Raw genomic sequence first — 26,700 nt, forward strand, 5'->3', positions numbered from 1 at the left:
CACATTGGGAAAATCCCTGAAGATGCCAGCCACAGAATGCAAGTGAAACGTCAGGGGAAAATGCTGCTAGAACACAGCCACACAGTCCGGAAACCACACAACACCCCAAGATGAGTTTTATTGCTCATTCAAACAGCCTTACCTGGTTTTGATGCCAGCTGTTAGAAATCAGTGGAATATATTTAGAAAGTGAACTGGCCATAATCCCCACAACAACCCGGTCTTAATTTACAACATGACAAACCTTGACAGAGGGACCTATCTCTCTGTATAGCTATCTATAGACTTGAGTCAACTGTGTGTCCTGTCTTAGCTGCAAAGAGCTCCGGCTGGCTTCCAGGGGAGTCTCAGTTTACTCTCTGATGTCAGGCCAAGAGCCAACAAGCTCCGTGACTGAGCAAATATTTCAACTCTGGCTAAAGCCAAAGCCTTCTACAATACAACACTTGAGCTCTTCCATCAGGCTACTCTCTTTATTAAAAGCAGAGAGAATTTCTGCAGAAACTGAACAGCTACTCCCCTGCTTCAGGCATAAAAACTGGGGCAGCATGACCCAGTATGGCTGATACATTAGTCACATTCACTGTCTCTTAAGCAGAATTTGAAGTTACCTTTTTTGGGCTATCACTTCTAGACTCCTTCAAGCAGCATGGACACTTTTCCAACCTTTATTCTTAAACCATACCTTAATCACTTCTTGAGATACAGGATAAATATCAATTTCCTAACCCCCAGGGCTTTTTACATTGTTTCCTCTTCCAGGATTTTTGATGTTCTAACTTTGAGGCAAAGCAACAATATGCCATAACTGGATTTTGACTGAATGGCTGTGCATGACTTGTTTTTCAACATTCAGGTTCAAGTAAACTACTTGGATGTTTTACAAAGCATCTCAGAATTAGGTTTACAAATAACAGCCTTATATATAAGTGCATATTCTGCAAGTGGCTACCTCACTGACCCCCCCCCCCCCCCTTTCCAAACCAACATTTTACTGAGTTCAATTGGACTTGGAAAATGTCCATAGAAAGGCCACCAAGATAGAAGCTACATCATGAGGAAAAGCTCGGAAAGCTGAGTATGTTTGGCTGGGAGAAGGCTGTAAAGTAGCATGATAGCCATCCTTAAATATTTGAAAGGATATCCACATTGAAGACAGAGCAAGCTCGCTTCCTACTATTCCAGAGACTGATATGAACCAGTGGGTTCCAATGAGAAGGAAAGAGATTCACTCCAAATATTAGGAACAATTTCTTTACTATAAGAGCTGTTTTGACTGCATTGGCGGGTGAAGTTTCCTCTCTTTGAGATTAAATGGCCATCTCTTGGGAATACTTTTACTGTATATTCCTGTATGGTGAAGAATTGGACTAGATGAGCCTATTGGTCCCTTCCAAGTTGGTGATACTTTGTATGTATAGGTAAATGGGTATATGTACACCTACCACTTACTGTGCAGTAAGTGAATCCTTAAAAGTGAAGAATACAGTAGTTTCCACGTTTTCATTTGGTTAGGGACCAGTTGGGTTTTGTCTTACTCCCTACACTGACATTCATTATATTGTATGCGGACAAGTACTAACAACAACTCAAATAATACGTCCTTCTTCACCTTTTCATTGCCATGAGTGCTTTATGTGTCTTAACTAGTTGCGGCATGACCCTTGGGTTAGCTCAAGGGCTCCTCCCTTTATTCCCTAGATCATGGCCATTATTTTAATTAGAAAGGCTGCATTTTCTTTCAATAGATTGGAGCTGGAAAAAATCCAGTGCAAGGATCAAACCCTAGAATGCACTTTTCTCTTTCCCTGCAAACAATCTTAACTTTCCAACTCCCAGTTCCCAAATACAGAATGCTTACATACACAGTATTACTCATGCACCCCATTTCCATCCATCTGCTGCCTCCTGACAGAGATGATGAGGGTACCAAATTGTATACCTGCATGATTTCATGATGTAGAAGTTGCTTATAAAGTGCATGTTTGTGCACTCAAGTCACCTGTCCGCTCATAGCAACCCCATAGAATACTCAGAGGTGGTTTTGTAGGTTCCCTCCTCTGAAATAGAGCCTATAAACCTGGGGTGCATTCACAGTCTCCCATCCAAATACTAACCAGAACTGACCCTGCTTAGCTTCCAAGGTCAGAAGGGGCCTGGTCTCTTCGGAATATGCATAGTCTTGCTCACAAAGCCTGAGGTGCTAAATGGCAGGGATGGGGATGTTTGGGACTACCATTCACGTCCAGCCACTACAGCAATAAAAAGGGATTGTGGTCCAAAATGTCTGTAGGAAAAATATTACTCACCCCAGTTTAAATTTTAAAAAAATGCCTTTTCCTGCTATGACTAGCACTGGCAGCGATTTATACACGATATGGTAGAACATGTAGAAGCAAGTGGCAAAGAGTAAATATAACGAGGCATGAGAGGATCGTGAAGTTAATCCTTCAAGCAAAACCAGTTTTCAAATTATAACTTCAGGTTAGAATGACAGCTGTTATAGTGACAATACTATAGTGCCTGTAAATAGAATTTGAATAAGTGGATAAGATTGCAACGTTGTTGAAAGTTCCCATGGCTGTAAATTGAAATGAAAATGCAACGTTAGACACACTCAGTCCAAAGAAGCTCAAAGTTTCAAGTTTTGATCCAATGCGTGGGTGCAATTCCAGTTAAGAGTGATGTTATCCTCTGCAAAGTTTCTAATATATTTCTTGCTAATACATACATGTAGCATGTGCTTTAGTTTTATGTAAAACTCTGTCTCTCTCTGGTCAGGACAAGTAATCTAGCTACACCCTCGAGCCACAACCCATATGGGAAAGAAATGAACAATGAGACTTAACTACTTCCACCAGAGGTGTCAGAAATATTGTTTAACATACTATATTTGACCTAAGGTAATGTAATATGATGCAAAGTGAGCTTCAAACTATGTTGATCATATGAAGGGGACATTCCATGAGCTTGTTATCTCGGCTCAGGTCTTGCAAACTGAGGGTGTGTCTTAATATTTTCCTTTTCTCCAGCAGTGTCTTCCACATATGAAGCATCAGGGGGTTTTTTTGTGTCAGGAGCAACTTGAGAAACCAAGTCATTTCTAGTGTGAGAATTGGCTGTCTACAAGGACATTACCCAGGGGGCGCCCGGATGTGTTACCATCCTGTGGGAGTCTTCTCTCGTGTCCCCGCATGGGAAAATGGAGCTAACAGATGGGAGCTCACCTCGCTCCCCGGATTCGATTATGCATCCAAAACAACATTTCATTAAAACTTTGTATACTGTATTCACTTATTTAAGTTAATCAGAAGTAACGGAGCCCCTGGTGGTCAGCAGTTCAAATCCAGGGGCGGGATGAGCTCCTATCTGTCAGCTCCAGCTTCCCATACAGGGACATGAGAAAAGCCTCCTACAGGATGGTAAAACATCAAACATCTGGGCATCCCTTGCAGACAGCCAATTCTCTTACACCAGAAGCGACTTGCAGTTTCTCAAGTCGCTCTTGACACAGAAAAAAAAAGTACAGTAGAGTTTCACTTATCCAAGCTAAACAGGCCGGCAGAAGCTTGGATAAGCAAATATCTTGGATAATAAGGAGGGATTAAGGAAAAGCCTATTAAACATCAAATTAGGTTATGATTTTACAAATTAAGCACCAAAACATGTTATACAACAAATTGGACATAAAAAGTAGTTCAATATGTAGTAATGTTATGTAGTAATTACTGTATTTACGAATTTAGCACCAAAATATCACGATATATTGAAAACATTGACTACAAAAAATGCCTTGGATAATCCAGAAACTTGGATAAGCGAGGCTTGGATAAGTGAGACTCTACTGTAATATCTCCCATTTCACACAATCTCACAAAAACAGATTGCCAAGATCAGAAAATCCCATGCAAGCATGTATAAAATGTCTGAAGAGCTGTTGGACTCAAAGCTAAAGAGAGTGACTTTTGCGAAAGATCAGTGTGATAAACAATTGTGGGAACTGTTATCCACAGAAAGGAACAAGCTTCCCTCACCTTTGCAGAAGATGAATTTTCATCACATACACATACAAGGATTGTAACTTCAGGTTTATTAGCAAGTAACCCTCAGATGACATTTATACTAATACATGTAATGGAAGTTAGCAGTATATGAATTCATACAAAGGAAGTGAGTTCAGTAGCACAGAAAGGTACTGGTAAACCAAAAAAAGAAGGCCCAATATTTATTTCTGGAAGATCCCATACAAATGCTGTCAAATTGCATTGAAAGGCAAAAGTCTCTGTTGTCAGACCACGCCCAGAAAGAGGTTTGGCGGAACCAGAAATGTCATTTCTTCCAAAGCTCCAGATGAGCAGCCCTTGAAGCTACAAGCGAGGGGAAACTAGGCCTGAGCCACTGCAAAGAACCACAGGACCATTACTTCCCGGCAACGGCAGGCTTCTCCTGGCGGGTAATGGGGATGCTCCGCTCCTGGCCGGCAATCGCTTGGGCAGTGGGTGCTGTGATGGACAGCACACCGTCCGGAGAGAGGGCTGAGGTGATGGCCGCTGGATCCACTCCTTTGGGGATCATGTAGCGGCGGTGAAACTCCCGGGAGATGTAACCATGCTCATCCTGCATGAGAAGCAAAAGAAAGGAAACAAACACAAGATGAGTCACTAATAAGTACATTCAGGAGGATCTGCCTCAAAGTCCAGAGATGGTTTTTCAACAAGAGGATGCATATTATTAACTTAGCCATGCAGCATCTGGGTTCTTTCCACAGAAATTCCAAAGATCTGATTTCAATTGAATATTTCAAGGCTAAATCAGGAACAGAATTTGGAAAAGTTTCCTGGCCATGAATCCCAGAATCTCCCAGTAGGATATTTATTTATTTATTTATTTTTCAAGCTTATATGCTGCCACTCCCCTAGGGCTCGGGGCGGCTTACAAGAACCGGCTAAAATCAAGAATTTAAAAACATCTTAAAAACATCTTTAAAATAGGTATCAGGCATAGGCAAACTTCAGCCCTCTAGGTGTTTTGGACTTCAACTCTCACAATTCCTAACATCCAATGGACCCGAGTCCTGAGTGAAAAAAGTTTTTTAAAGTTTAACGGCGCTCCATGCAGTCATGCCGGCCACATGACCTTGGAGATGTCTATGGACAATGCCGGCTCTTCGGCTTAGAAATGGAGATGAGCACCAACCCCCCAGAGTCGGTCACGACTGGACTTAACGTCAGGGGAAACCTTTACCTTTTATTACTTTAGATTACAACTCCTATCAGCCCTAAACAGAATGGTAAATGGCAAGGCTCTAGCCCATAACATCCAGGTTTTGGACTGAGGATCAAATACAAAAGAAAAGTCAGACTCAGTACCATAAAAGCCTTCCTTGAATTCCAAAATTGGGAGTCACAACCAATTCACCATGTCCCTTATGCCTGATGAAGAGGACAGCCTTTGTACCTGTTGCTTGTCAGTCACTTTGAGAATTATGCTCTACAGCAGTGATGGGCAACCTTTTGTGCTTGGTGTGTCAAAATTCACCAAAAGACCTAGCATGACTTGGGTGGTGTGTCACTTCGAGAGAGAAAAACATAATTTTGCAATATGTGTAGTTTAAATAACAAAAATATATAATTGTAATATACAACTGTATTCAATAAATCAAAAACTATTTACTACCATTATTTCCATGTACAACAATCTATGGTACCTCTTGCAGTTTCCACACTGATTTCTCTCTATTCTAGTTTCAATGTAGTCATGAATAATGAATAATATAATAATAATATAATAGTAATAATATAATAATACATATACACACACACACACACACACATATACATACACTAGCTGTGCCGGCCACGCATTGCTGTGGCGAAGTATGGTGGTATGGGAAATAAAGTATTGAGGAATTGGTGGTAGGTAAGCTAAAAGGTAAAGGTGTGGAGTCCAGATAATATAAGATTATAAATGGGTTATATAGCTGTGTGGAAGGGCCTTGAGTCTACACTGCCATATAATCCAGTTAAAATCTGATAATTTGTATTTTATAGGCAGTGTGGAAGAGGCCTAAATGAGGCCTAACTCTGCCTGTCCCCTGGGCTGCGTGGGTTGCTAGGAGACCAAGTGAGCGGAGCTTAGCCTTCTAACTGGCAGCAATGGGATAAAAACAATTATTCCTCTCCCTCTAATTAGGACTTTATTTTTCTTTTCTTTTTGTTGTATCAACCTAGAGGCGTGGATGATGGGTTGTGTTGTCGATTTTCGAGGTTGTGGGGTGTTTAGTTTTGTTGTTTTGGCGGTTGCCAGGATTCCATCACTCTTTTATATATATATATATATATATATATATATATATATATATATATACACACACACACACACACACACACACACACACACACATACAGTAGAGTCTCACTTATCCAACACTCATTTATCCAATGTTCTGGAATATCCAACGCATTTTTGCAGTCAATGTTTTCAATATATCGTGATATTTTGGTGCTAAATTCGTAAATACAGTAATTACAACATAACATTACTGTGTATTGAACTACTTTTTCTGTCAAATTTGTTGTGTAACATGATGTTTTTGTGTTTAATTTGTAAAATCATAAACTAATTTAATGTTTAATAGGCTTTTCCATAATCTCTCCTTATTATCCAACATATTCGCTTATCCAACATTCTGCCGGACCGTTTACGTTGGATAAGTGAGACTCTACTGTATATATATAAATGTAATGTGCATAATTCCCATGGAGTAAACAACAAAACCACTGGACCAAATCACACCAAATTTGGCCACAAAAGACATAGTCATCCAATCAATCTGCATGCAGCAGCGTGTCAGCAAAAATGGCTAGGCGTGTCAGTGCTGACACATGTGTCATAGGTTGGCCATCACTGCTCTAGAGCATGTGCAGATCTGTGCCTGTTCATGCAGGCACAATCACCCACCTATCAATCTATGAATCATATTAGGACTTGGGAAGATTCACAGGGTGTCCTCACTAAATAAATTTCCCTGTAATTCTTGGATAGCACTGATATCCCAAGTGAGTCCATCATCAAGGCATGGCCATATGATCTTAAACAAACAAAAAAAGAGATGACATCTGAATGCCAATCTTCTATAATGAGTGTGAGAAAAAGTTGTCAGGAACATGTTGTCCTTGCCAACGTCAGACTTCAAAATTAAGTTTGGACCCAACATATGCTATTCTTGTACCTCACACCAGGAATGGGCAATGTGGTGCTTTCAAGATACTGCTGGACCACATCTCTAATCAACCTCAACCAACATGACCACTGTCCATAAATTACGGGGGTTAGAGTCCAAAGCATTTGGCAGACATGAAATCAACTACTATGCCATACAGCTACCAAGCAGAAACCATGAAAATATTTGCCACCCAAGCACCAAAAAAACCTAAATCATAAAGCCCTCCACAAAGCTACATACCGGGCGTTCCTCGTGCTTGGCATGGACCTCAATGTAGTCACCCACCACCTTCACGTTCAACTCCTCTGGGGAGAAATGCTTCACGTCCAGCAACACAGAGAACTTGTCTTTGTCCATCTTCATCTGAAGAAGAGAAAACATACCACGGTCTAACAAGACTTTGGCAACATTCCTTTTCTCGGTCTTCTTCATCTAGGCTTCAGCCTTCTCACTTGGGAGTGTTTTTCACTCCGGTTGGGCTGGACCACCACCATCTGACCTAGTCTACAGAAATGATAGAAGGTGGAGTCCAACTCATGTTCAATATGCCGGGGTGCCTCTGGATACCACCAAATACTCCCTGTCCGCAACTACCGTGTTTCCCCGAAAATAAGACAGTGTCTTATATTAATTTTTGCTCCCAAAGATGCGCTAGGTCTTATTTTCAGGGGATGTCTTAGTTTTCCATGAAGAAGAATTCACATTTATTATTGAACAAAAAAACGAACATTTATTATATACTGTACAGTAGTTGTCATCACAAACCAGCATAACCAGACAAACTGTGAATCCTATCCAGAATTTCTTGTTACTACCATTATTTCCATGTACAACACTCTATGGTACGTACATTTACCAATCCTGCATGTTCTGGTGTTTTGTTTGGCGGGCATGCTTCCAAACAAAAACTTTGCTAGGTCTTACTTTCAGGGGAGGCCTTATATTTAGCAATTCAGCAAAACCTCTACTAGGTCTTATTTTCCGGGGATGTCTTATTTTAGGGGAAACAGGGTAGCAACTCTCTGGAGACCACCTTTTGGTGACACAAATGGCAAGAAGGAAACCTTCCATACTGGGTTGTATGTTTTCTGGGCTGTATGGCCATGTTCCAGAAGTATTCTCTCCTGACGTTTCGCCCAGATCTATGGCAGGCATCCTCAGAGGTTTTGAGGACCTCACAACCTCTGAGGATGTCTGCCATAGATCTGAGCGAAACGTCAGGAGAGAATACTTCTGGAACATGACCATACAGCCCAGAAAACATACAACAACCCTGTGATCCTGGCCATGAAAGCCTTCGACAACACCTTCCATATTCCTAGGACTTCAAGTTCCTTAAGCCCAGCATGGCCAATGGTCAAGGGTTTGAGGAAATGCACAACCACAGTGTTGGATCCCCAGATGCCTCATCATGGATACCCAGCAGAATTAACAGTTGGACACGACAGACACTGTCATCCACAAATATCAGAGGACTCAAAGTTAGGAAAACCTGATTGAGTTGCAGCTCATTAGAATGTCTTCAGACTCTCTTGTTGTTGAATAGTATTAACTATAACATTCACACTCTGACATTTTGGAAGAAACTCAGCACAGTGGTTGCATTTATCTCAAAATATATCTCTTTTCTTCCTTGCATTCACAATAGCTCTGTAAGATAGACTGAGGCAAGAAAACATATATGTGTTGTCGAAGGCTTTCATGGCCAGAATCACTGTGTTGCTGTGAGTTTTCCGGGCTGTATTGCCATGTTCCAGAAGCATTCTTTCCTGACGTCACAACTTCTGAGGATGCCTACCATAGATCATAGAATCATAGAATAGTAAAGAGACCGCATGGGCCATCCATTCCAACCCCCCGCTAAGAAGCAGGAAATCGCATTCAAAGCACCCCCGACAGATGGCCATCCAGCCTCTGCTTAAAAGCCTCCAAAGAAGGAGCCTCCACCACAGTCCGGGGCAGAGAGTTCCACTGTTAAGCAGCTCTCACAGTGAGGAAATTCTTCCTGATGTTCAGGTGGAATCTCCTTTCCTGTAGTTTGAAGCAATTATTCTGCATCCTAGTCTCCAGGGCAGCAGAAAACAAGCTTGCTCCCTCCTCCCTATGACTTCCCCTCATATATTTGTACATGGCTATCATATCTCCTCTCAACCTTCTCTTCTGCAGGCTAAACATGCCCAGTTCTTTAAGCCGCTCCTCATAGGGCTTGTTGGTGAAACATCAGGAGAGAATGCTTCTAGAACATGGCCATACAGACAGAAAAACTCACAGTAAGCCAGAAAACACATAGTCAAAGTCACCTGGTAAGCATCTGGAGCAGACTGAGAATCTGGTCTCTGCCCAGTCTCGGTTGGCTAACAAGAGCACAACCTCTATACAAACATAAGCATAGTTCACAGCTGCTGGATTTTTCCTTTAGACAGACGATAGCCACAGCCCTATGGGAAATCCGCATGCCATCTTCGGCATCCTGGAAATCTCAAACAGCATATGAAACTTAAGCAGCCTCTTGGAAAGCATTTGTGATGCCGGCTGGTGAGCTGATGTCCCAAATAATGACTTTTCTAAAGAACCAGTTTTTATTTTGGTGTGGAAATACGCAGGATTCCTACCAACATTGCCCCACTCTATATTTAGAACCAGAGAGCTTGGAACAGCCTCTGATATCCCTGCCAAGGCCTGTGACAAGGCATTTGGAGGAAGACATGCAGGACAGAAGCCCAACATTGGGACTCCGAGAGGGAAGGGGGAGCTCAACCGGGCTCAAGTCAAAGGGTTTGGGCTATTGCCCCACAAGCCAAACAATAGATTGGGTTGCTGTGAGTTTTTCAGGCTGTATGGCCATGTTCCAGAAGCATTCTCTCCTGACATTTTGCCCACATCTATGGCAGGCATCCTCAGAGATTGTGAAGTATATCTTAAACTAGGCAAGGGAGGTTTATATATCTGTGGAATAATGTCCAGGGTGGGAGTAAGAACTCTTGTCTGTTTGAGGCAAGTGTGAATGTTGCCATTAATCACCTTGATTAGCATTGAATAGCCTTTCAGCTTCAATATCTAGCTGCTTCCTGTCTGAGGGAATCCTTTGTTGGAAGGTGTTAGCTGGCCCTGATTGATTCATGTGTGGAATTTCTCTGTTTTCTAAGTGTTGATCTTTATTTAATGTCTGAGTTTAGATTTTTTTTAAAAAAAAAATACTAGTAGCCAGATTTTGTTCATTTTCATGGTTTCCTCCTTTCTGCTGAAATTGTTCACATGTGTCTGGATTTCAGTGGCTTCTCTGTATAGTTTGTCATGGTGGTTGATAGAGTGGTCCAGCATTTCTGTGTTCTCAAGCATGTGGATACCATGGAAATGAACAAAATCTGGCTACCAGTATGAAAAAAAACTCTAAATAAAAAACAACACTTTGAAAACAGAGAAATTCCAGACATGAAACAATCAAGGACAGCTAACACCTCCAAACAAAGGACCCCCCCCCTGCACTAAGCAGCCATACTTTGAAGCTGCAAGGCCATTCAATGCTAATCAAGGTTGCAAATTGTAACATTCACATTTGCCTCCAACAGGCAAGAGTTCTTTCTCCCACCATCTACATTCCCAACTGGCCTAGTTTCCAATGGACCTCACAACTTCTGAGGATGCCTACCATAGATGTGGGCAAAACGTCAGGAGAGAATGCTTCTGGAACAATGCCATACAGCCTGGAAAACTCACAGCAGCCCAGTGATTCGGGCCATGAAAGCCTTCGACAACGTAACTGATTTTGTTAGAGAGTTGCTGTGAGTTTTCCTGGCTGCATGGCCATGTTCCAGAAGCATTCTCTCCTGATGTTTCACCCACATCTATGGCAGGATCCACTTTCTCTCTATAAACCCCACTTGCCTAGTTTCCAAAGGACCTCACAACCTCTGAGGATGCCTGCCATAGATGTGGGCGAAACGTCAGGAGAGAATGCTTCTGGAACAATGCCATACAGCCTGGAAAACTCACAGCAGCCCAGTGATTCGGGCCATGAAAGCCTTCGACAACGTAACTGATTTTGTTAGAGAGTTGCTGTGAGTTTTCCTGCCTGCATGGCCATGTTCCAGAAGCATTCTCTCCTGACGTTTCACCCACATCTATGGCAGGATCCACTTTCTCTCTATAAACCTATAACCCCCACTTGCCTAGTTTCCAACGGACCTCACAACCTCTGAGGATGCCTGCCATAGATGTGGGCGAAACGTCAGGAGAGAATGCTTCTGGAACAATGCCATACAGCCCGGAAAATTCACAGCAGCCCAGTGATTCGGGCCATGAAAGCCTTGACAACATAACTGTCGTGGGTTTTCCGGGCTGTATGGCCATGTTCCAGAAGCATTCTCTCCTGACGTTTCACCCTCATCTATGGCAGGATCCACTTACTCTCTCTTCTCCCCTCCCCTCCCTCTCTGTGCCCATCCTTCGCTTGGCATTGTCTCCCTGGCAGGAATGTTACCATAATAGGCAGCGGCGCTTCAGAAGCCCAGCCCTAAGGCTTGCCCCAGGCACTCTGCACATGCCCAGAGGAAGCCCCCCTTCCTCCCCCAATTTCCTCACTCGCTGACTGACCTCGGAGAGTCCGGTCTCCGGGACGTGGACGCTGGGGGCGCGCATCATGTAGTAAGGCGAGAGGGTCGGGGAGAAGAGGTCGCTCTCCAGGAGCCCTTCCCCGAAGCGCTGGTCGAAGAGCCGCCCCGGGAAGAGCGAGGGCATCATGGAGGGGAAGCCCATGGCGCGGCGCAACCAGGGGTGGCTGATGGCGATGTCCATGCCTGCGATTCCGTCCCGGCTTTTCCTCCTCCTCGCAACGCAAAGTTCTCCCAAGAAGAAAGTGTCCTGCGGCCGGGCGCCGCGCTCGCTTTTATATCCATCGCTGGAATACGCTAGAAGCGCGGAGAGGCTTCGGGGCGGGGCGCGAGGCGACGGGGAGCCAATCGCCTGTTCGAGAAAGGCACGGGGCGGGGCCAAGGCCTCGGTCCTTCTCGCTCTGTCCTGAAAAGGGTCTCCGGGAGCTCCAGATAGCGCATGCTCAAACACCACCTTAACACATTGAGACAGGGGTCCCCAAACTTTTTAAACAGGGGGCCAGTTCATGGTCCCTCAGACCATAGGAGTGCCGGACTATAGTTGAAAAAAAAACTATAAACAAATTCATATGCAGACTACACATCTCCTATTGTGAAATTTTAAAAAAACCCAAACGGGAACAAATACAGCCTCAATGTTTTGTCGAAGGCTTTCATGGCCAGGATCACAGGGTTGTTGTAAGTCTTTCGGGCTGTGTGGCCATGTTCCAGAAGCATTCTCTCCTGACGTTTCGCCCACATCTATGGCAGGCATCCTCAGAGGTTGTGAGGTACCTCACACCTCTGAGGATGCCTGCCATAGATGTGGGCGAAACGTCAGGAGAGAATGCTTCTGGAACATGGCCACACAGCCCGAAAGACATACAACAACCCAGCCTCAATGTTAATCATAATCATAATAAAAATAATAAAGAGGGTTGGAAGAGACCCCTTGGGCCATTTAGTCCAACCCCTTCAACCTTTGTGCACCAAAAGCACAAGCAAAGCACCCCTGACAGATGGCCACTCAGCCTCAATGTTAATACAGTCTCACTTATCCAACACTCGCTTATCCAACGTTCTGGATTATCCAGCGCTTTTTTGTAGTCAATGTTTTCAATACATCAGGATATTTTGGTGCTAAATTCGTAAATACAGTAATTACTACATAGCATTACTGCGTCTTGAACTACCTTTTCTGTCAAATTTGTTGTATAACATGATATTTTGGTGCTTAATTTGTAAAATCATAACCTAATTTGATGTTTAATAGGCTTTTCCTTAATCCCTCCTTATTATCCAACATATTCGCTTATCCAACATTCTGCCAGCCCGTTTATGTTGGATAAGTGAGACTCTACTGTATATATAAACCTTCCTTGCTTAGTTTTTCCATACCTCACAACCTCTGAGGATGCCTGCCATAGATGTGGGCAAAACGTCAGGAGAGAATACTTCTGGAACATGGCCACACAGCCCAAAAGACATACAACAACCACCTTAACACATTGAGACATTTCCCAGTCCTAGGACACTTCAGCCCTCTTTCAAGCACTGAGCTCATCACATGAGTTGACCTAATTCTAGCTGCCATGCCTAGCGTTGTGGAAGGCTTTCATGGCCAGGATCACTTAATTGCTGTGAGTTTTCCAGGCTGTATAGCCGTGTTCCAGAAGTATTCTCTCCAGATATTTCACCCACATCTATGGCAGGCATCCTCAGAGGTTGTGAGCCTGTTAGAAACCAGGCAAATGGGATTCATATACAGTAGAGTCTCACTTATCCAAGCTAAACAGACCGGCAGAAGCTTGGATAAGTGAATATTTTGGATAATAAGGAGGGATTAAGGAAAAGCCTATTAAACATCAAATTAGGTTATGATTTTACAAATTAAGCACCAAAACATCATGTTAGACAACAAATTTGGCAGAAAACGTAGTTCAATAAGCAGTAATGCTATGTAGTAATTACTGTATTTATGAATTTAGCACCAAAATATCACGATATATTGAAAACATTGACTACAAAAATGCGTTGGATAATCCAGAATGTTGGATAAGTGAAGCTTGGATAAGTGAGACTCTACTGTATCTGTGGAAAGTCCAGGGTGAGAGAAAGAACTCTTGTCTGTTGGTGGCAAGTGTAAATGTTGCAGTTGGCCACCTTGATTAGCAATAAATAGCCTTGCAGCTTCAAAGTCTGGCTTCTTCCTGTCTTGGGGAATCCTTTGTTGAGAGGTGTTTGCTGGCCCTGATTTATTCATATCTGGAATTCCTCTGTTTTCTGAGTGAGGGGCTCCCTGGATCTAGCAGAGTGGTTCTCAACCTGTGGGTCCACAGATGTTTTGGCCTTCAACTTCCAGAAATCCTAACAGCTGGTAAACTGACTTCAAATTCTTCAAACTACAGGAAAGGAGATTCCACCTGAACATTAGGAAGAACTTCCTCACTGTGAGAGCTGCTCGGCAGTGGAACTCTCTCCCACGGACTGTGGTGGAGGCTTTTAAGCAGAGGCTGGATGGCCATCTGTTGGGGGTGCTTTGAATAAGATTTCCTGCTTCTTGGCAGGGGGTTGGTTGGACTGGATGGCCCATGAGGTCTCTTCCAACTCTACTATTCTATGATTCTATGAGTTCTAGGCCAAAACACTGGGGGACCCACAGGTTGAGAACCACTGATCTAGCATCACAACTCCCATCATCCCTCCTCATTGGCTGGGAGCTGCGAGAAGACAACATCTGGAGGGTGAAATGTTCCTCATCCTTGAAATGCAGGCAAGCACAGCCCTCTTTTTGGATATACATCCATGCAACCCTTCTCCCTTCGGCTATTTGCCCTTCCTCTGCTGTATCAGTCTCTCCCCAGGAAAAAATGCCAGGCAAAAAAGGCGTCCCATCCAGTCCGACTGCCAACTGCAGCAACATTTATTATAGAGTGTTTGCAAAAAGCTCTTGGAAGCAGTGTCATCTAATCCAGAATGCCTCCCACCAAACAAGGGAAAAGCTGGCATTGTGGGGCCATAGCAGCTGTATATATAAGTCGGATGCTTGCAACTCAGGGACTGACTGTATATAAGTTTTGAAAACATATAACCAAAAATTATGCTGGATCCCACAGTTGTGCAAGCAATGGTGCAATAGGCTCCAGGGCCTTGTGTTCACCTGTTATACAACAGCTCTCCACCTACTGTGAAAAGCAGGCAACGGGTGCCTGCGTGTAAGTGCAAAGACCAGGGACCACACCAGGACATGGGCAGAGCACCCAAGAAGATTTCAGCTTTGGACTTCAGCTCCCTAACGCCCGGCCGGTATGGGGCTCATGGAATCCCCAAACATCTGGGGAGCCAAATATTGAGAGCAACTGATACTCATGATATGTATGTATAAGCTGTAGGTCAGATGGTAACAGCAAGGTCAGAGAGAATTTTGATGTAGAAAGTATTGTGTCTGTCCACACTCCTTAAAAATCTAAGCGACATCAGAGCCAAAGCATGCGAGGACAACACATAGGGAATCCTACAAAGCTCCTTGGAATGAACTGTCCCAAGCCCCTAACCAATGATAATAGTCTGGGTTACCTACTTCTTTCTATACATTCCTCACTGTATGCATTTTCTCTGGCTCAGTTCATTTTTATGAGCTTCCTCAGATCTTTTATCAAACCATGTTTATTTTAATGTGATTTTATGATGTTTTATTGATCAGTTTTTATTTTGATGTGCTTTATTACAATGTCTGTAATCACCTGGGCTTGGCCCCGTATAAGCTGCCCCAAGTCCCTTCGGGGAGTTGGAGGCGGGGTATACAAATAAAGTTGTTGTTGTTATTGTTGTTATTATTATTATTTTCATAATACAGTAGAGTCTCACTTATCCAACATAAACGGGCCGGCAGAATGTTGGATAAGCGAATATGTTGGATAATAAGGAGGCATTAAGGAAAAGCCTATTAAACATCAAATTAGGTTATGATTTTACAAATGAAGCACCAAAACATCATATTAGACAACAAATTTGGCAGAAAAAGTAGTTCTATACGCAGTAATGCTACGTAGTAATTACTGTATTTATGAATTTAGCACCAAAATATCACGATATATTGAAAACATTGACTACAAAAATGTGTTGGATAATCCAGAACGTTGGATAAGTGAGTGTTGGATAAATGAGACTCTACTGTATGTCCAAAATATGATAGTCTATACCTAGGATTATCTGTTACATTGCATTTCCGACTTCTATGTTTGATTATGAAAGCTGGACAGCGGAACAAACTGATAGGCAGAGAATCGACCCATTTGAATTATCGTCCTGGATACTGCAAATTACCAAAAAGCAAATCATATCTGAACTCTTCCTAGAAGCCTAGACTACCCTTAGCTTTTCACAGATGAAAACGAAGAAACGTGTGGCCAAGCAACATAAGTGTGTGGTTAAAATGGCCAAAATATATATATATTTTTCCCGTGTCAGGAGCAACCAGAGTTAAATAAATAATTAAAAAGGAAGCAAAGACAGGCTAAGAGAGATAACAACAGTTTGTTTTCGCCTGAGCCTCCTGGGAGGGATGATTCCAGCCCTTCTTCTCCTCTGCTGAGTTGACTGCAATTTATTTTTTGCACTATGAACTCCATTTGCAGCAATTATAAGCTAAGGACATAGCAGAAAACAAGCGGAAAGAAAAACTGGGCCACTTTAAAAGTGGGTCAACTAAGGAGTCATTAGAACCTGCCCAATTTGGACAATTGGAGGGTGTGCACATGAAGTGTGAGAAACATTATTATCTGATGCACACTTCTGGGCCTATCTCCTTTTGATCTTTCTGGTCTTTGAAGCTTCATCACATTGTAAAACCATAAAGAGTTTTGTCTCAATGCATCTCAGGAAGTGGATTAATAGCCATGAAAGTGCTAGTTAAAACATAAACAAGTCTTAGAAGTACTATTGCATTCTGTCCCCTCTTTTGCAGAGAGATTTAAAGTTTTTAATATTAGACATACATCAAACGGTTGCTGATAATCCAACATCGTGACTGTTCTAAATTAGTTGGAAGGGTGAGGAAGGTTGTGCTAGGAAACTGAGCCGCATTATTTTTAAAATGAGGGGCTCAGACCAATTAATTCAGTGTTTGCATTCGTATTCTTAATTATTAACTTTCTTTCTATCCCTCCTTTCATCTCATAGGGACTCAAGGTAGCCACCCAGAAGACCCTCAATGGCATCTCCATGAAAGTGAAGGGCTTTCTGCTGGTAATCAAATGCACAGTGATGGGCTATTTAGATTCTTTAGAAAGAGAAACACACCCAAACTTGGGAGAGAAAAAAGACTGAAGTTTCAGCATAACATATAGGCCCTACAAAACCAAGATACCACAGACGAAAATATCTCTAATTTAAGCAACACATGGCACCATTTAGATTTTAAAAATGCTTAGAACACAGTCTCTATGGAAGATCTGAATACATGGACAGGCTGATATAGGGAGAGACAGTCATTCAAATATATGGCACAACCTAAAGCTGACGTATGGCATTATTATCTGATTTCCACTTTTTCAAAATTGTACTCAGCCTGTTCCATTATCTCTGGTGCTCCTGGTATGAATGTGCCAATGCCTTGGTGGGGTTAATTTATTCCAACGGAGACACCACATTGCTCTCTTCCCCTCTCTATAAGCAACATTAATAAAAATAGATGGAAGACATGCCTACCACCCAAGATGGGTGAGAGAATGTGGAGACATCTTCTTTAGCCTAACATAGCATTGCAGCCTGACCAGTTTTTTTAGCTAGATGCTGTGTGGGAATTCTTTCTTTCTTTCTCCAGGCTCTCTGAACTCCCTCTTTTTTCACATCTTCCCAGTCTCTAGCCTGTGTGGCCCTAGTATCTATTAAGAGTATATACGCAGTAAAAGGCATTGTTAATCTCCTTGAGAAGCAATTTAGTAATATGAGTGTATGATTAAAAGAATGCATGTCTAATGTGTCTGTCTCTGCCGTAGCATAAACTTGGGAGCTTGGTGTGGATACTAAAGATTCAATAAGCCTGCTCTTCCAAGAAGTACGTTTCCAGAATGAATGTTCCTTTTGCTCAATAAGTATTTATAATTCAGCGGGACCTCTAAGCCAGAGCTTTCCAAACATTTAATGTCAATGACACACTTTTTAAACACGCATCATTTTGCGACACACTAATTCAGTTTTACTGGCAAATCGGAGGTTAAACCAACTCCTTATGAGAGCTACAGACACATATATACATTGTAATAACGAAAAGTATGGGGAAGCTGCTTTGGAAATGTTAGTAAAGACTAGTAAAAAAATTAATTTAATCCATAATAGTCAAGGAAAGATTTCTGATTATTTCTGCCATGCAAGGGAAGGAGAAAAGCTTCTCCATTTTATGTTCCAGGAAGAACACACCTCCACCTATAAGTCAAGACAAAGCAGAGCATCATTCCAGCTTTTTATGTAATGGGGAAAAATTCTGTAATGGTCCACACCCTGTCCTGAATTAGAAGTCGATCTAGAAGTCCTTGATTCTTCTGTGTGCTGAGATCCTGTGGAAAAGTTTTCAACTAGTCAGCCTCATGGAATTGATGACATCTTTGCCTCACCCAGAGGCAGTTATCTTTTGAAGCAACTGAACAAGCAGCCCTGGCACAGGTTTTATAGCTCATAAAGATCAGCACAAATACATTCATGCTAATATCTGGCTAAGGAAAATCATTAAAAAAGCATTGCAACAAGAAAACAAGGAAGCTGAGATGCCATAGTATCCAAAAAGCTGCTAAACAGTTGCTGTATGCCTCCAAGTTACTTCCAATGTAGGGCAAACTGAAGTTGTGGTGTTCTGGGTCTGAGAGTGTGTCACTTGCCCAAAGTCACCCAGTTGATTTCTCTAGCCTCTGTAGCCATTGTATCACGCTTGCTGTTGTTAAATGGTTAGCTTGGCTTGTGTGTGAGAGGGAGAGGAGTGTTTGAATGTTAGCTTTGGGGAAAAAACTCTTTACAAAGAATAACCTTTCACACCGCACATCTGTAAAAGAAGCTGGTAACTCAGAACTTGGGAAAACATAATTTTGCACTACGATCCTGGTCAATCTTGAATGCCAGTTCTAGAATATGGAGTGAGGGAAACAACAGGGAAGAATTGTTGTCTTCAGAGCCTATTGATATTTTTCCAAAGATATAAAAAGCCTGGCCACAGTTTGAAAAGGGTGCTGGTCCAGGTTGGGTATCTGTAGCCCCATGGGTATCACTGGCCCCCATCTGGGATAGGATTCTATGTGTTTTACTCTTTTGAGCTCTGTTTATATTTTGTTAGGCTGGGCTTCATCTCAGTCCTCAAATACTGTACATATAATAGTTTTAAAATCAATTGTAGTCTCTGCTCGGTTTCTGAATAAAATGGATGTAGTTTTTCTCTAATAAAAAAATAACCAGATATAGAAAGTACGTTCTAGAATTGGGGTCACACCATACTGCTAGAAGTTGACCATAGCGTCAAGCTGGACAACTTAGTTTTCAAGATAATGTTCTCTCAGATTTAAAAAAATAGCACTTTTATTAACTTTAGTGAATGTGGCAGCCTATATGTGTTCTTCTTTATTCATTTTTGATTGTGGTGAAGATAGCATATGTCGTAGCCTGGTTTGTTGGAGAGCATGGCATTTGCTTGTCATATAGTAATGTAATGTTGCATAACCTTGCAATGTGACCCAAAGAGTGTGAAGGTGTAGCTACTTTGATCCCCCAACCAGCACGGAGGGACTGCAGTCCAGCACTTCTAGAGGGAATCTGGTTGCTGAACACTACTTTGTGTTAACAGGCTGCAAACATTTGAAAACCTCATGATCACTCATTCATTTGGTAGGATAACAAGGATCCAGTCACACAAGGAATTTAGCAAATGACAGCATTCCTCTGCTTGGGAGTGGGTGAGCTAAGTTGCTATTGCCAGTTATATTGGATGGGTCAAGTATATAAGGAGTCTTCCTGTGTGCTTTATCCAGTCCTTTACTTGAGTGAGCTGCAGTCAAACCTGGGAGCAAGACAGGCCTGCTTTCCACAATGGTGAAGACCTGATTATAACTTCTGAGCAGAGCCCCAGCACTGTAGGTTGTTACTATGAATACAATCCTTTAATTGTTGTCTTGCGCTGCGCTTTTCACTTCACACCCTCTCCTCTGCCTAGATTATAGCCTGAAGCAGAGGACAAAGTGATGTTGTAGGAAACATCAGACTCACTCCACCCTCTCAAAGGCACTGCAACAGGATGAGAATAAATTCAGTTGTCTCATGCTGAAATAATACTATTTAAACTGCAGTGGAAGGGAAGCCAGTTCAGGGTAACATTAGACTCATTGTTTTCCACAGAGTTTATCACATTATCCTACACCTGACTTAACTGTAAAAGGCACTCAGCCAGCAGGGATGTCAACTCCCCTGCTGCTTTTCTAGCCCAGGCTTGTGTACTTTTAAGCAGCATCTCATCAGCGAGCTATTAAGAAAAGGTTATTCATTAGGTAATGCTGCCCAATTTGGCTCCCAATGACCTGCTTAAAATGAAACTCAACATCTGATATGGTAGTTGAAGGCAAATGGCAGAGGCTTTATTCAATCCACAGAAGAGATGCAATGTACAGTAGAGTCTCACTTATCAAAGCTAAACGGGCCGGCAGAACCTTGGATAAGTGAATATTTTGGATAATAAGGAGGGATTAAGGAAAAGCCTATTAAACATCAAATTAGGTTATGATTTTACAAATTAAGCACCAAAACATGTTATACAACAAATTTGACAGAAAAAGTAATTCAATACACAGTAATGTTATGTTGTAATTACTGTATTTGCGAATTTAGCACCAAAATATCATGATATATTGAAAACATTGACTACAAAAATGCCTTGGATAATCCAGAAACTTGGATAAGTGAGGCTTGGATAAATGAGACTCTACTGTACTGCAATTTGAAGCCATTGTTTCGCATCCTAGTCTCCAGGGCAGCAGAAAACAAGCTTGCTTCCTCCTCCCTATGACTTCACCTCATATATTTATACATGGCTATCATGTCTCCTCTCAGCCTTCTCTTCTGCAGGCTAAACATGCCCAGCTCTTTAAGCTGCTCCTCATAGGGCTTGCTTGCCTCTCCTGCCCATCACAAACCAAGACCTTTCTCATGCCCAAGAAAGATTTTCTTGGCTTATGTTGTGTAACCAGAAGTGGGTAGTTAAACTGACTGATTTATGGTTGCAAATCACTATTTAGTTGTTGAATATGTGAATATTACTGTTGAAGGGAGGATATGTTTGTCCTAAGTAGCAGATACAGGAGGAGAGAGCATGTTTAGGCTGGTTCGAACTGTCTTATGTCAGTTCACCTGGCTTCTGGACATGAAATACATCCTCTCTTGCTGCAAGAAGGAAAATATTGTGGGGAAATGCATTTGGCACCAGGGCAGGCTTATACCTGCATACATCTCAAAGAGCCCCAGTTAATTTTCCTCCAAAATGCTAGCTAGAGTATCTGAGAATGTTGAGCATGCAGAGCTTGGTTACTATAGTCTTTCTTGTCATTACACTTGACATTCTGAGTCATGCGTGAAGCTATATGGGTTCCTTACAGCTTGGAGCAACTCCTATGGAAAGCAGTGTTGTTACTTAATGAGACTGTTCAGAACCAATGCCGTTAAAGAGTCACATAAGCCGAAGTCCTGACTAAGGCATTTCTTCCCCCATCATACTTTGTCCCAATATGATCACATTATCAGCACATTAGAAATAGATAATCCTAAGTTTATTGATCACCTCTGAAACAGGCTGTCGCTAGAGAGGATTGTGTGGAGCACAGAGAGGCAGCCCCACCACAGTTCTCCATGACTTAAATCCTGCCCTGGTCCCATAGAAGGGGGAAATCAAAAAACACAGCCAGTTCATCAAAAAGAGTTAAAAATCTTCATGTTGCTGCCACCGAGGAAGAGAGATTCATCAGGGGGTGCCCAGGGGAATAGTGAAGGAGAGGTAGTCGCCAAGCTCACCCCAATCGGCCCGTCGCGCCTGGAAGATGCTGATCCATGTGGTGAGTACAATCACCCAGAAAAGAAGACCCACAGCTGAACGCTGGACATCTGGGACAAGAAGAGGATGAAATAAGAGAAATGGCTTTCCCTTCCTGCAATGTAGTGCCATCTTCCCTTTGAAAATGTAAGAGCTTTCCCCCCATTTAGGCTCAATTCCATGCCCTGACTGGCAGTATCCAACCTCCCACTAGTACCCATCCACTCGGTAGGACTTCCAGTTCTCCCTCTCTAGTTACTCACAGCGCTTAATCTGTAGTTGCTCTGTATATGCTGGTGCCAGAAATGCCTCACGGAAAAACCAGAAAACATTCACCAACCACAGGAAGGGAAGCAAAGCAAAGCCACCTGGAGATATGGAAGAGAGAAATTATCAGTATTTTTCCCATCGGTGCCTAATGAAAATGCTCCACTATTCTGGTATTTTAATAATGGAAAATGTATGTAGCACCTTCCATATGAACAGGCAGATGTTCCAATGATAGCCCAAATGCCCTCACACAGTAGTTGAGTTCACTAGGATCAGCGCAATTCCTTCAGCCTAACCTACCCAAAGGGGCTGTTGTGAAGCTAAAGTAATGAAGATGAGGGGAGGGAATAATACACTCTGTTCTCAGGTCTTGAACAGTAAAATATTGAAAAGTAGATTCCTGTTTGCATTGAAAGAAATCAGGAAAAGACACAATGAACTACAAGAATGGATTTTTCAGAATCAGGATTACAAAGTGTTGTTGAAGGCTTTCATGGCCGGAATCACAGGGTTGTTGTTGTGTATGGCCATGTTCCAAAAGAATTCTCTCCTGATGTTTCGTCCACATCTATGGCAGGTATCCTCAGAAGTTGTGAGGTATATTGGAAAAAACTAGTTGCTTAGGATAATAAAATACACTTAAAACAGTTAAAAACAATTGAAAACCATACAATCATAATTGATCACATAATCCACAAGCATAAACCACGCCATTCTTATAGTCATAGCATATCATTCCATATCTGTTTATTATAATTATATTATTACAATTATATAATTATTATTATATACCTATGGAAAGTCCCAACAAAGGATTCCCCCAGGCAGGAAGCAGCCAGGCTTTGGTTTTAAGTCTTTGTTAATTGACTGTATCTCTTATGCGCTTATGTTGTATTATGTTGGAATTGCTGTACGGTTTTTAACTTGTTGTTTTCTGTTGTATTGTAAATCACCCTGAGTCCCTTGAGGAGATAGGGTGGTATATAAATAAAGTTTTCTTTTATTATTGTAAAATAATAATTTACCTGTCGGAACATATCTTCCCTTGTGAACCACCTCGAAGATTAAGATCATTGGTGCAGGCCCTGCTCTCGGTCTAGCCTGTTTCGCAAGCGCAGCTGGTGGGGATGAGAGACAGGGCCTTCTCGGTGGTGACTCCTCAATTGTGGAAGTTCCTCCCTAGTGATATAAGATCGGCCCCCTCCCTTCTAGTCTTCAGGAAGAAAGTGAAGTCCTGGCTCTGGGATCAAGCCTTTGGTTAAGAGCGTAGTGCAATAATACATGTATATTTGTTCAACGATCATGGAACAGCTTAGACTATGTCTCTTGGACAGCATGATTTTAATTGACTATTAGGTTTTAATGTTGTTGTTTAACTTTAATTTTGTAAACAAATTTAATATGTTGGATATGTGTTTTATATGTACTGGACAAGTGCCTGTGTAAGCCGCCTTGAGTAGTCCCCTTCGGGGTTGAGAAAGCCAGTCAAAAATGTGGTAAATAAATAAATAAATATTACAGTAGAGTCTCACTTACCCAACATTCACTTATCCAACGTTCTGGATATTTTGTGATATTTTGGTGCTAAATTCGTAAATACAGTAATTACTACATAGCATTACTGCGTATTGAACTACTTTTTCTGTCAAATTTGTTGTATAACATGATGTTTTGGTGCTTAATTTGTAAAATCATAACCTACTTTGATGTTTAATAGGCTTCTTCTTAATCTCTCCTTATTATCCAACATATTTGCTTATCCAACGTTCTGGCGGCCCGTTTATGTTGGATAAGTGAGACTCTACTGTACGTATTTGACACTGCAAGGCTATTCAATGCTAATCAAGATGGCCAATTGCAACATTCACATTTACCTCCAACAGACATGAGTTCTTTCCCCCACCCTGGACTTTCCAGATATAAACCTCACTTGACTAGTTTCCAACAGACCTCACAACCTCTGTGGATGCCTGCCATAGATGGGGGAGAAACGTCAGGAGAGAATGCTTCAGGAACATGGCCATACAGCCTGGAAAACTCACAGCAACCTAATGACAGATTAATAAACTTCGCCCATGTTTTTATGACAGAACCAATTGGGAAATGACACTGATAACAGAGAAACAAAAATCGTGTTACACAGTGGTAATAATAACAATAGTCGAGTGAGGCTCTAAGGCAGGCATAGGCAAACTTCGGCCCTCCAGGTGTTTTGGACTTCAACTCCCACAATTCCTAACAGCCTACCGGCTGTTAGGAATTGTGGGAGTTGAAGTCCAAAACACCTGGAGGGCCGAAGTTTGCCCATGCCTGCTCTAAGGTCAGAAGGCCGACTAGGCCGCGAACAGAGGCCCTCACTCACCCAGGTAGTACTTCCGACAAAGGCTGAGCTTGTCCTCGTTGGAAACTCGCTCTAAGTTCATGGCGCCGCCCGCTTCTTCTCCCCGGAGCAGGGATTTGAGGGGGAAGGAAGCCTCGTAGTCGGCTGCTCGGGCGAGAAAGTGTGGAGGCCGCGGAGAGACAGAGCCGGAGCTAGGCCCGAAGCCTTCCTTCGGCAAAGGAAACAACAGAGGCTGCTCACCAGGCAACAACACGGGCCCTTCTGAACGGCCACTTCCTCAATCTGAGGCGCTTCCGGTCGAGAGGCACTCTAGGATTTGGGAGTCAGCTGTGTGACAGGGTGTGGCTGCGGACCATAGAGTCAGGAAACGCAGATTGCTACAACAGGTATGTTAGGCTGTTAGGAATGGTGGGAGTTGAAGTCCAAAACACCTGGAGGATGGCTCAAGTTTGCCATGCCTGATATAGAGGTGTGCATAAGCTTATTCGTCTTGGTTTCCTGGGAGAGTTCAGGCTTTAATTAAAGGAAAAGACCTGAGGCTATTGGGAATGGTAGGAGTTGAAGTCCAAAGCACCTGAAGGGAAGGCCCAAGTTTGCCCATGAGGTTGAAGGGGAAAACGATGGGGCCTGAGGCTGTTAGGAATGGTGGGAGTTGAAGTCCAAAACACCAAGTTTGCCCATGCCTGGCCTAGCATTATTTGGAAGACCAGAAAGGAGCTAAATGTGGTGTTCTCTAAAAGGTAATCAGAAATTATTTATTTATTTACTACATTTATATCCCGCCCTTCTCACCTCGAAGTAGACTCAGATCAGCTTACTAATTATAGTAAAAGGTAAAGGTTTCCCCTGACGTTAAGTCCAGTCATGTCTGACTCTGGGGGTTGGTGCTCATCTCCATTTCTAAGCCGAAGAGCCAGCGTTGTCTGTAGACACCTCCAAGGTCATGTGGCCGGCATGACTTCATGGAGCGCTGTTACCTTCCGGCCGGAGCGGTACCTATTGATCTACTCACATTTACATGTTTTCGAACTTCTAGGTTGGCAGGAGCTGGGGCCAACAGCGGACGCTCATTCCGTTCCCGGGATTTGAACCTGGGACCTTTCGGTCTGCAAGTTCAGCAGCTCAGCACTTTAACACACTGTGCCACCAGAGGCTCCTTCTTACAAATTATATATAAATACAATACATTATATTATCATAGCACAATATTAGGGGGCCTCCGGAGGCGTAGTGTAGCGCTGAGCTGCTGAACTTGCAGATCAATATGGTTGCAGGTTTGAATCCGGGGAGCAGAATGAGCGCCTGCTGTTAGCCCCAGCTTCTGCCAATCTAGCAGTTCAAAAACATGCAAATGTCAGTAGATCAATAGGTACCGCTCTGGCCAGAAGGTAATGGCGCTCCACACAGTCATGCCGGCCACATGACCTTGGAGGTGTCTACGGACAATGCTGGCTCTTCGGCTTAGAAATGGAGATGAGCGCCAACCCCCAGAGTCGGACATGACTGGACTTAATGTCAGGAGAAACCTTTACCTTTACCCTTAGAACAATATTAGCATTAAAATACTATATTATACTATATCACTACTAAATTAGCAGGATTCTTAATTTTCTGATTTTGTTTTTGCAGCCCAGATGGCCTTCTTAATTAGGAGTCACTTGTAAGTCGGATGTTTGTAACTCGGAGACTGCCTGTGCTCCAAGCTGTCACAGATAAAAGGATGCAAGGCTGTTCCCTTTTGCCCCAGAAGATAGGGCCAGCTCTAATGGTCTGAAGATACAGACTAGATTTTAACTGGACATTAGAAATAATGTCTTGGTAATAGTGGTTTGGCAATGGAATCAATCTCTTAGAACTGTTAGGAATTGTGGGAGTTGAAGTCCAAAACACCTGGAGGGCCAAAGTTTGCCCAGGCCTGTCCTAGAGAGATGACATGATCTCCTTCTTCAAAAAGAGGCTGGACAGTTGCAGGCTGGGGATGTTTATTTGAAAATCCTGCATGGACTGGATGGCCCATGACACCCCTTCTAACTCTAGGATTCTGTGATTCAATGGACACACACACAGGATGTGTTCAGTATGTAGAGGAGAAAATGCTTATAATTCTCTAAATGTTCTGGATTTGTAGTAGAATCATTGCCAATGTGGCCACAATGTTATACATAAGTTGAGCAATATGTAAGCTGCCTTGAGTCCCCCTTAGGGTTGAGAAAAGCTG

The 26,700-nt window shown here is 42.6% G+C and overlaps 2 protein-coding genes across 2 annotated transcripts; both read right to left on the reverse strand.

Annotated features, from left to right (window-relative positions):
- Positions 1-4,071: 4,071 nt before the first annotated feature.
- hspb6 (heat shock protein family B (small) member 6) lies at positions 4,072-12,098 on the reverse strand. Its single transcript, XM_003224948.4, has 3 exons — positions 11,819-12,098; positions 7,466-7,588; positions 4,072-4,617 (listed from the first exon to the last, which is right to left on the reverse strand). The coding sequence occupies exons 1-3, from the start codon at positions 12,017-12,019 to the stop codon at positions 4,420-4,422; spliced, it is 522 nt and encodes a 173-aa protein (XP_003224996.3). The 5' UTR covers positions 12,020-12,098; the 3' UTR covers positions 4,072-4,419.
- A 9,496-nt stretch (positions 12,099-21,594) lies between these two features.
- psenen (presenilin enhancer, gamma-secretase subunit) lies at positions 21,595-24,775 on the reverse strand. Its single transcript, XM_003224967.4, has 3 exons — positions 24,504-24,775; positions 22,135-22,239; positions 21,595-21,942 (listed from the first exon to the last, which is right to left on the reverse strand). Exons 1-3 carry the CDS (start codon positions 24,562-24,564, stop codon positions 21,803-21,805), a joined length of 306 nt encoding a protein of 101 aa, XP_003225015.1. The 5' UTR covers positions 24,565-24,775; the 3' UTR covers positions 21,595-21,802.
- Positions 24,776-26,700: the final 1,925 nt, after the last annotated feature.

The sequence above is a fragment of the Anolis carolinensis genome, unplaced genomic scaffold (genome assembly GCF_035594765.1).
Source record: "Anolis carolinensis isolate JA03-04 unplaced genomic scaffold, rAnoCar3.1.pri scaffold_10, whole genome shotgun sequence".
NCBI lineage: Eukaryota > Metazoa > Chordata > Lepidosauria > Squamata > Dactyloidae > Anolis > Anolis carolinensis.

Excerpts from the sequence above, each read along its gene's own strand:
- hspb6 (XM_003224948.4), bottom strand. The coding sequence starts at position 12,019 with ATGGACATCGCCATCAGCCACCCCTGGTTGCGCCGCGCCATGGGCTTC. Across the intron at positions 7,589-11,818 it reads CGGAGACCGGACTCTCCGAG|ATGAAGATGGACAAAGACAA; the intron begins GTCAGTCAGCGA and ends TCTCTTCTTCAG. Across the intron at positions 4,618-7,465 it reads CCAAGCACGAGGAACGCCCG|GATGAGCATGGTTACATCTC; the intron begins GTATGTAGCTTT and ends CTTCTCATGCAG.
- psenen (XM_003224967.4), bottom strand. The coding sequence starts at position 24,564 with ATGAACTTAGAGCGAGTTTCCAACGAGGACAAGCTCAGCCTTTGTCGG. Across the intron at positions 22,240-24,503 it reads TTGTCGGAAGTACTACCTGG|GTGGCTTTGCTTTGCTTCCC; the intron begins GTGAGTGAGGGC and ends CCATATCTCCAG. Across the intron at positions 21,943-22,134 it reads GCAACTACAGATTAAGCGCT|ATGTCCAGCGTTCAGCTGTG; the intron begins GTGAGTAACTAG and ends TTCTTGTCCCAG.